The sequence below is a fragment of the Nannobrachium achirus genome, assembly GCF_963921795.1.
Source record: "Nannobrachium achirus genome assembly, chromosome: 13".
NCBI lineage: Eukaryota > Metazoa > Chordata > Actinopteri > Myctophiformes > Myctophidae > Nannobrachium > Nannobrachium achirus.
The window spans coordinates 40,084,834-40,095,527 of record NC_137833.1 but is presented as its reverse complement, the minus strand read 5'-3'; the positions used below and the strand labels follow the sequence as shown (position 1 = coordinate 40,095,527).

General features: G+C 42.6%; 1 protein-coding gene across 7 annotated transcripts in view; it reads left to right on the top strand.

Moving 5' to 3' along the window:
- Positions 1-229: 229 nt before the first annotated feature.
- Positions 230-10,694, top strand: part of LOC308296520 (transcription factor COE3) — a gene marked incomplete at both ends in the record, with an annotated part of 114,890 nt that continues 104,425 nt past the window's right edge. For all 7 annotated transcript variants that reach the window (XM_080739814.1, XM_080739813.1, XM_080739811.1 and 4 more), the window contains 6 exons: positions 230-360; positions 647-803; positions 1,075-1,138; positions 1,565-1,620; positions 3,494-3,567; positions 5,527-5,595. In XM_080739814.1, coding sequence (XP_080595940.1) covers positions 230-360; positions 647-803; positions 1,075-1,138; positions 1,565-1,620; positions 3,494-3,567; positions 5,527-5,595 — 551 coding nt within the window. The remainder of the gene's footprint in view (positions 361-646; positions 804-1,074; positions 1,139-1,564; positions 1,621-3,493; positions 3,568-5,526; positions 5,596-10,694) is intronic.

Genomic DNA, 10,694 nt, shown 5'->3' with positions numbered 1-10,694 from the left:
AGTACAGCACTTTGAGAATTGTTCGCGAGACGCTTTCCAACGCAGGACGGACTGAAGAGGGGAGGCAAGACCTGTGGACCGGGAGCTTTTTCCCTCCGCAAGTGTGCAATCCGGCGCTCGCCACTTATCCTGCAAAACCCTGAAGGATAAACCGCGCTGCTGCCTTGGACGTTTATATTTACCTTAATTTTTCACAGGAGGCGTTTTTTTGCACGGCAAACCGTCCTAAATGTTTGGGATTCAGGAAACTATACCGCGGGGTGGGACGACGATGAAGGAGGAACCGCTGGGTGGACTGAACTCGGTCCGCTCCTGGATGCACACAGCTGGGGTGGTGGACGCGAACACGGCCGCCCAAAGGTACGCACCATGCCAAATCATCTGATTTTCTCACGCATTCCCCTCATATCGACCCTCAATCCCCTCAATACTCTGTATCAATTACCGGTTCTCCCAATGCCCCCCTTCGGCTTTCCCCTTCTTTCATTACATCAGATTACCCTTATTGTGACAAATCAAGAAATCTCCCCCGTATGCCTGCAAACGTGCTTGTGCATCTCCAATGTTTTCATGATCAAGCTCCATCATCTATCTATCCCCCGTGTCCGGTACTTAACCGAGATGGTCTCTTGTTTTCTCCCCGCAGCGGTGTTGGCTTGGCACGGGCACATTATGAAAAGCAGCCGCCTTCCAACCTCAGAAAATCCAATTTTTTCCATTTCGTCCTGGCGCTGTATGACAGACAGGGTCAGCCCGTGGAGATCGAAAGGACAGCTTTTGTGGACTTTGTGGAGAAGGATAAAGTAAGCGCCTATTTTAGAATAACAACGCCGTTTGTTGATAATCTGTGTGTGTATTTTGAAATTATGATCGTGTTCTTTGAAATGACAATGAGTAAGTAAGGGGGAGTGACGTGCACTATATTGATTTTTTAACTCAATCCGTTGATGACAGAACAACGGTTGCATGAAGGCAGATTTTCCTGCTTTTTCAGACTCAAACTATTAATTTATTTTAGATAGATGTGAAAAGACAACTTCTGAGGATATTGATTTTCACTATTGTCTCCTGCAGGAACCAAACAGTGAAAAAACTAACAATGGGATACATTACAAACTACAGTTATTGTACAGCAATGGTGAGTAAAGCAGTCTTTAATGGTCTGATTAATGGTCTGAAAACATAGGGTAAACTAATCCATGTATACACGCTTTAAAACATAATAATACACACTATAATAACACCAACAATAACTACTATAGGCTACTACTAACTAACTACCAATCATAATAATAACAATATTAACAATAATACATGATAACAACAAAAACAACTATACTAACAATTATAACAATAATAATGATGATGACGATAATAATAATAATTCAACAATGACTTAGACTATTTTTATGGGTTTAAAAAAATACTTTATTATACATGTTCTTTAAATTAATCTGCCTAAAATCAAGACTGTATGGAAATATTTTCTTTATATTTTATAAACTAGAGTACAACCTCTACTCTTCCTAACAAGCCATATATATTTTTATTTTCTTCTTCCCAGGCGTCAGAACAGAGCAGGATCTTTACATACGGTTAATCGATTCAATGACGAAGCAGGTAAGCTAAACTGTTACTAGTGTCTTCATGCCCCATGTCATGTGCCCACTGGCTGCCCACGATCCACACTCCACCGGTGCAACAACTTAACACGCTGCGCAAACTGTCACGCGTGAAATATAACGTTTTCGGGTGCGTTTTGCAAAAATGCAATCATCCCTACAAAGAAAATCAAATTACCAGTGTAACGAGAAGAGACAGCTTCCATTTTGTCTGTTTACGTTTGGCCATATCACATTGCATAGCTGCAAAGTCAATTTCGCTTGACCGAGAGGTTAGCCTTTCTTTAGACTGAGTTTTGGCCAGCATTACATTTTGAACTGTATGATATGAAGGGTCTGCAGTAGCCTATAGGTGCATGATTTGATTTGACGTTCGCTCATAATATCAAATGTAATATCGTAGCAGCACACATATATTGAATTTGTGTGATTTGCATAGCCTATGTTAGAAATCATAATGTCTGCAATGTTTCATTTCAATTTACGCACCCCACACATAGACTCCAGTGCAGCAATACTAAGTTATGGTGAAATGTACACGTCGCCATACCATGCCTTATGCACATTTTGAACCCAACACACAGCCCAGCAAACACAATTACAATTCGTGAAATAAAATCAGGCAGTCGAATTTGAGCTTTCCAGCGGTGTTTTTGTTATTAAATTGAGGTTTAAAGCAGAGCCATTTCTGAATAGAGCCGTGAAAGCCATGTGCCACACTGTAGACGCAGGCAACATTCCTGTGCGAATGATCCGAGTCAATGACGCAGAACAAGCAGTTTATGGATTTCTGTTTCTACAGCTGCAAATGGCGACATAAATCAAACCAATATAGATAATCACCCGGTGCCCAACAAACAAAAAAGATACATCAAGTCAAAGCAGAATTGCCTTCCCGCAGCCCAGCATGTTAGACAACTTGCTCAGATTTGTCACTTTTACAAATCCACATTCTGTGCTGGCCTGGAGCCGACATGCAAGACATTTACAATTGGTAAAAAATATGTTGATTGTTTTTTATCATTTTAGTGCGTTGTTTGTAGGCTATTAATAATAATGACTCGCATGCACGCTATTGCATTTTGGAATACGTACTGTATATTCCATACGAGTGAGTAAAGTCTTTTCCTTAGAATAAAGGAAAGGAGGGAGGGATGGAGGGAGAGAGAGAGAGAGAGAGAGGGAGAGAGAGAGAGAGAGAGAGAGAGAAGAGCGGCAGAACTGATAGCTCCACGCCATCTGTTTCAGCCAATGCTCAAAAATTACTCAACCGTACCACCAGACACCGCTTTTTATCCACAGAAAGATCATTGTTAGCGGCTCAAAAATAAACAACAGATTGGCCATTAACACTTTCCCCCAAATATCCCCAGATTATAAGCATATTGATGACACTTCCATTGGATCTCTCCTCGTGAAAATCCCTCTTTCTCTCTCTCTCTCTCTCCCCCATGTGTGTGTGTGTGTGTGTGTGTGTGTGTGTGTGTGTGTGTGTGTGTGTTCATGTGTTTTGCTGTTGAAAAAAATATTTTTTTATAATTTACGATTTTTAATTTAATTTATTAGATTATTAATATTATTATTATAGTTGCATGCAGGTTGCTTGCAGGTTGCTATTACAATTTAAATTATTAAATGTTTAATTATAATTGTGTAATTATTTCCTCACATAATTGTGTTGGTTACTTGGTCTAATGTCATCATGGATTCATATTTTTTGTAATGCTTTATATATTTATATATGTGTGTGTGTGTGTGCTGTGAAATACCAGAGATGTTAGTGTTGGTTTGGTGATTTAATTCTGAATATATAATATAGTCACAGTGGTGACTGTAATTATATATTATTAACATCTCATTTTCTTTCAAAGGCAATAATTTATGAGGGTCAAGACAAGAATCCCGAAATGTGCAGAGTTCTTCTTACTCATGAAATAATGTGCAGGTAAGCATTCTTTTCACTCAATTCATTTTGCCAGTATAGGCTAAAAGACATTCCCTCTCCCTCACACACATTTTGCCACTCATGCATTGATGCAGTAATCCAAACTTATAGCAGACACACTGCAAAGCCTCGAGTGCTCATTTAACTCCTGAGAGTGTACACATGAAACCAAGTGGACCCATGAGTGTCCACTTGGGTTCATTTTACGTCTCAAATAGTTACAAATGGATAAATGCACACTGAGGATTTTACTGTGCATACTGTATATATATTATATACCTGTAAAGAAAAATCCCTCAGCTGGGGTCTGCTTTCATTTCAAACATGGATAGCCTAATATAATCCAAACTTCGTTTTTGGGGTCAGGTTGATTGCATGTATAATAAACAATCAATGACACAATTACACACATGGTTACACGTTGTGTGTCTCCCCCCCCCCCCCCCCCCCCCCAACCAGTACCCCATGGCACCATGTAGGCTGACAACACAACAACGTGTTACCTGCATGCATGAAGTTATGCATGCAGTGTTTTCATATCTATCAGCTTGATAGCTGTCTTGTTAGTCACTTTTCTCCTCTGTTAGCGCAGAGTCAGTTCCTCGCTTGATCCCACCTGTCATCAATGATCAACCAGCCTTTTAGCGTCATTTAACCACATAAATCTCAACCTCTCATGTTCCCCCGTGCTATTCAGCGATGTCATTGATACTAAAAGGAAAAACGTCTTTTGTTGTTATTGTTGAGCTCAGCATGAGCTTTGTGAACATTGAATTCGGATACTGTCGGTTAACCTCTCCTTTGTTGCACCGGTGCATTGTTCAAGTTACTGCTTGTGAGCAAGTGCAGCACGACGAGAGAGAGAGAGAGAGAGAGAGAGAGAGAGAGAGAGAGGCGAGAATGATTTGTCTTTCTCCATGCATAAACTCATCACTCACGCTCAATTTATACATGCATCCATCACTTATTTGTGACACGTTGAATATGCTCATGCTCGAGAGGTAATATTTTTTCCGTCACAGGGGAAGTACATTTTGCTGTAGAACGAGAGGACCCCAGCAGAACGGCTGCCTATTATCAGTCACAGACACATATAATAAGTGCCCTTCATAAAAATAATCCTCTACACTCCCACTTAAAGAAGTGTTTTTTAGGGAGAAAACGCCATCCTTTGAATTCTATTACTGCTCTGATGTTTTGCAGCACCTTATCTACAAAGCTTGTCTCCCTAATAGGTTTTTACCACACAGACATGGATATGAGACAAAGTTAAATTCTATATGGTTGACTGACAGATATAGCCTCGTTCAAAGATGTTGTTTTTCTCTCCCTCCCACCATATGGCATTAATCAATTATATCCATGCGCATGTATATGTTTTCATTTCAAATGGAAGCTGGCATGCTGTATTTGTGATTTATTTTTTGTCGTCCCCCCCCCCCCCCCCCCCCACACACACACACACACACTTTTGATTCAAGTTCCAATCAAAGAACTGGAGGCAGTTAGCTATATAGGCTTATAGGGGGGAGATGGTTGAAACATGTGGTGAGGGATAGATTAGTGCTTTTGAGGCCATAATTGATAAATGCCCCTCAGAAATATTGGTTGAGGGTGGCACCTTGCATCTCCCCCAGAAATAGCAGCTTGGCAATTAGAGGTAAACAAAAGCTGAAGCTGTGAAAAGTGACTCCCCTGCCTCCTGGCCTGTTCCCCGCTCCACTCCCCTCCCCTCCAACGCTAAGCCAAACAACACAACATGTTGTTTTCACCATTTTTATCAGCCATCAGCATCAATGGAATGGATGGATGTGGTGGAGGATATTTCACTCCATTTATTTTTGCTTGTATCAAAACAGACTCTACAGGGCAATGCATTTGGGTGTGTGTTCAAAAACAAAACCGCGCGAAGAAGAACATTGTTTGTTCTGAAATACACTTGTGTCTGTGTCCTTATAGCCGATGCTGTGACAAGAAAAGCTGTGGAAACAGGAACGAGACTCCATCAGACCCTGTGATCATCGACAGGTAGGCTTCAATCTAGTCTCTCGTGTGTGACTGGCATTTCTGAGCAACAGAGTGAGTGTGTGTGTGTGTGTGAGTGAGTGAATGGGTGAGCGAGTGAGAGTGTGAGCGAACAAGTTCCCATGAGCGAATGGAAGAGTGAGCAAGTGGATAAGCCAATGAACGGCACAAGTCAATGAGTGAGAGCTCCCTCCTGGTGTGTCTGGGTACCCAGGTGGGCTGACTTCCACCCTCAAGCCCACAGTGTGGGAACCGCGGCTGATTCTGTGTGAGTGTCTGAGGGGCGTCTTTCCCAGGTACCTGTGTGCTCTGAGGGGCGGTCGCCACCTGGCTAGGGTTTGCTCAATCACAGGTGTTTCAATCACAGGAGGATCATGCTGGGAATAGTCCTAATTAGCCTATAGGAGAACGTTCACGTTCATTTGGCTTCCCCTCCCGTCTTTGTTTACGGCGGACGACGCTTGCATTGTCAATAGTTTGTTTTGGGGGGTTTCTTTTTCCTCGTATCGACCGTTTCCTCCTCTTTCTCTCTCAAGTTAGCCCTGAGCTTAGAGGTTGTTGAAGTTTTGTTTTCGAGAATGGATAAACGTTTTACGCCAGCCCATTTGTTTCTGAAGCTTCGGGGGTGGAGGGAGGAGGGGGGGTTTACAGTACATTGATGTTGCCTTCGTCATGTTCTATAACGGGGTTAGGAAACATCGTTTTTAGCCACTGACATTTTCGTCTTCCTCTGTGTATGTATCGTCACTGCCGGGCAGAAACCTTGTATCTCCAAGTTTTCAAATTAGTAATTTTTTTTCGCAAAGTAAAGCACTGCTCCATCATACAAGGCCATCGCACAAAAGTAGTGAAAACAGCTGATCTACAAGCACACAACGCCTCGCGGTGCGAGGCGTTGTGTGCTTGTAGGTCGGCTGTTTTCCCTAGTTTAAATCATTTTTTAAATGATAAATACAAAACAAACGGTTTTGGACATACAAGGTTTCCACCCGACAACGACGATATGTGTTGCCCTCCTCAACTGAACATGTTTGGGTGGGGTCGGGGCCGGCCGGGTGGGTCTGCTGAGGTTCGCGGTGGGGTGCATTTCGGATGAGTTGGGGGGGGGGGGGGGGTGTCACGATTTCAGCGTCAATCTCAATGTAACTCTCGCCACGTAGCAGGGGGAGAGGCAGCAATGCTAATGTTTGACTAGCCAGAATCACTGTTTGCTTAGTGGAGAATGCCTGGTATCTGACAGAGGGGACAACTCTCTTATTAGTAATCAAATAGGGCTGAGCAGTTGTTGCCGTCACTCCACTCCAGCGGCTTCTCATGCATCAGGAAGTAGGAGTGCTGGCTGCCCTGGGAGCCTGGATGGATTACCAGAGCTACTGCTGTCTGAACCCAACACACACACGCGCACGCACACACACACACACACACACACACACACACACACACACACACACACACACACACATACACACACACACACGCACACGCTACTTGCATATGTGTTGTTTATACCGTGGGTTATGCTTTAGGAGACTGTTTATGTTGCGTTGTGGCATCAGTCACAGAGCATGATATACAAAATGTAAATCGCTGATGTGCTCAGGACAACACAGAGACCGGGGCTCCATGTGCTGTATATCTGTTACAAAGTGGATTGCTTCATATATTGGTCAGATGTGTTGCGGTAGGGAGCGATAGCACGCACATTAACATATAACTTGAGACGTGCACTTTTGTTTGTCTAATTTCCGCTGCTTTCATGTTTGCTTTGTGTCGCTCGGCTGCCTTTTTACTGCTTTGAGTTTCTCACACCATTGTTCTTCAATCTGCGGGACAAAACATGTAACATAAGTACAATAAGCAAAATGAATGCATGGAGAATTAAAGTCAAGCAAGAGGGATGGGAAGAAAAGAAGAACAGGGGGAAAAAAGAAGGGGACGGATATTGTAAGCTCAACTGGCTCAGGGAGGGCTCCGATTTTCATTGTGACGAGCCTGAATAGGAGTAGAGTATCCCTTTCCTTGCACAATGAGCGGCTCTGTTGAATCACAAAAGCATATGTTCCTCATTAGACCCTCCCATTGTCTCCATGTCGTAACTATGAGCCCGTCAGCTCACCCTAACAGACCCACGCCGGTTCCCAGTGACTGGAGGAGGCTTGCAGAGAGGGGGCAGTTGTGAAAGGTTGCTGGGTTGAGCCAGAGTTAAGCCTGATTAATACTTGGTTGCGCGCCGGTGTCGCGCTCCAAAAGAAATCGCAGATCTACAAGCCCACAACAGGTCGCGGTGCGGCACGTTGTGAAATTGTATCTCTGCTGTTTTCAGTGTGCGACACAGCACGCAACCAAGTATAAATCATTCACTATACTGACATGACTGCCACACACTGTGAGCTTTTACTAGGTTCAGTCTATTTACCGCAATTACCTGCCTATTCCCGCTGAACTTGTGGCAAGCTTTTAAAGACACCATGTTTTACAGATTCTTTTTTTTGTTACATCTGTCATTTTGTCCTGCGGTTGCTGTTGGCAAAAAACGATTATTTCCAATTGAGTAGAACATCGCTGAGTGACATAAACCTAGAGAAGAGGTTTGATTGTTGAATCAGGCATGACTCGTCTGTCTACAATTACAGTATGAAAACCGGCTAGCACTGCCACATTTCCTAGAGAAACAGTAGCATGGCCGAACCTTAAGAAACAGATTTGGAGTGAATCATTGATGGCGTTCATTTGCTGTAACATTTTCCCAGATGGTACGAGGGGGAAAGCGCACACAGCTAGCTGGCATCTAGCAAGACATTAACTGGCGTTCCCATGGATCTGGCATATCCAACGGAGTTTGGGAAACTTATCATTCCAAATGTGTCCTATTTTCCTGCGGTCAAGCCAGACATCTGTTTACCCTATTTTCTCTCAGAGTTTTGATACAGATTTTCACTCAGAGTTTTTTTTTCTTTTTTTTTTTTGAAGAGGAAGGATTCTCTTTAAAAGAGAAGAAAAAAGAAAAAAAGAAGGGGGGGAAATGGTTCGATATACTGTAGTCCTAACAGCTGTCACAAAGTTTCAACACTGTTTGGTGACTAAATATTTCAGCACTCACATTTGATGCCCCTGCATTATTCATGCTCATTTTTGGATGAAGAAAGAGACTATTTTTATTACAATTCTGTGTGTTTATATGTGCGTTGTGGGAGGGGGATTTCAGTACCTCCTGGGAAAGCTGGTCCATCTTTGGCTCTGTAAAAGAAACTCTATTGTATTCCAGTCGTGTGTTAGCATACATATTTTTTTCCCCCTCACTCTCCCAATCAGGAAATGAAAATGTTGGAGACTACGTTGGCTCTGGCAGAAATAAAGGAGACACTGATTTCATTTAGGCACTAATTGTATCTCTATTGCTATGACTACAGCACTTTGCAGTTGGTTATAATCATATCTCCCCTTTATGAAGCCAGCAGTGGAATGGATGTCACATCTATAAGCTAATGGCGCCTTAAAGTAAGTGGGGGCGTGGGTTTATTCAGACGGTAATTTGAGTCCTGAGAGGTATAGTGATGAGGTGCCCAATATCTGATTAGGCGGTTTCCCCATTTACAGTATATGTAGAGCAGTGTATAGCCAAACATAACTCAATTTGGGATGACGCTTCTGGACTGGTATTTGTCTTCACTCTCTCCCCATATTGACTTTGTCTTCCCGCGTGTGAAAGATTAGATACATTGTTCAGGCTTACACATGGATTTTGTAATAAGAAAGCACATGCCGTTGAAAGAGGAGGGAAAATGACTCATTCTGCCTGTCAGAGTTCAAAGGTCATGCTTTACACCGAGGAGATGCATCAGATTATGCGAGGTGGAGCTGGGGGTAGAGAGAGAGAGAGCACTATCAGCGCGCACGCAACCATACATGAATTGTGAATTTAATGTACGCTCTCACGGCTTGGAATCCCAAGTCAATTTGCGCTCCGATTCAGAAAAAAGGACTCTAGTCTTAGATCTAAACATGTCAGCTCCATTTATTCCACCCGCAACGCCACTCCCTTTCACTTCCTGTCACAAAGGTCAAAGGGCACTGACCTTTGGAGTGCTGCCCAGCCACTGAATAATTCATGACATTGACTTGTTTTTTCCCCTTGTCTCTTGTTTTTTTTTTTTTTTTTTTTTTGGTCAGCACACATGGTTGTGCTGTGGGAGGCTTTTATTCATTTAGCTCATTTATAAAGGCCTCACCGCACCTGTTCGTGTGTTAATGCAATTAAATTTTGGCCTAATGTAAATTTTGCTTAGCTTTCCGTTATGTCCCTCATTAGTGAGCCTGTATTTTCTAAATGACTTAGCGCTATCGTTCATTTATGGAACACCTACGAGGTCATTTCCCAGAGTGCACTTTTCTTGTTGTCTAGTTGTTTACCGACAACAAAAGAACCATCTCACATGTGGTTTCTTCAGCCTTCTAAGAAACAAATCGGAAAATGTGTGCGCTCCCATCTGGTTTTTGCAGAACCGTGATTACCTCCAAAATCTGAACAAATGCCAGTATTTATAAGGTCAGCCCTTTATACGGAAATGTGATGTAAATGAGAATCAGTGAAAGGGGACATTAAACAAAATTAAATTCATTGTCTCCTTTAATGTCATTTACATTTTTGGCTAAGCCCTGGACTGTCAAAGAGGATTTCTGAAACCATTTTAATTACACATCAGCAATGGAAAAAAGAGGGCGTGTTCTTTAGCCTTGCTGTTTTGATAACCTGCAAAAGAGAGGTCTGTTTATGAAGTACCTAAATGACATGTTTTCACTGCATCTGCCGAGGGGCAATTAAAATTACACACGTAGGACGTGATAATGCGCTACTACGCTCCTACCCAGCCGTAAGTGGGGATGATGCAATGGAAGGGTCACAGAAGCGCTCTGTTGTTGTTATTGAGAGTCTTACGCTGCAGGTGCTGCTAGTAGATTCTTTTCCATCATACTGTAGTGTAGCTCTACAAGCATCGGACCATGTTTGATGCTCTAATGTAGTAGTCAATTAAAACAGTTGCTCTTATATTGGAAATTCTCTCTCTCTCTCTCTCTCTATAGGCGCAAACACATCGTCGTTG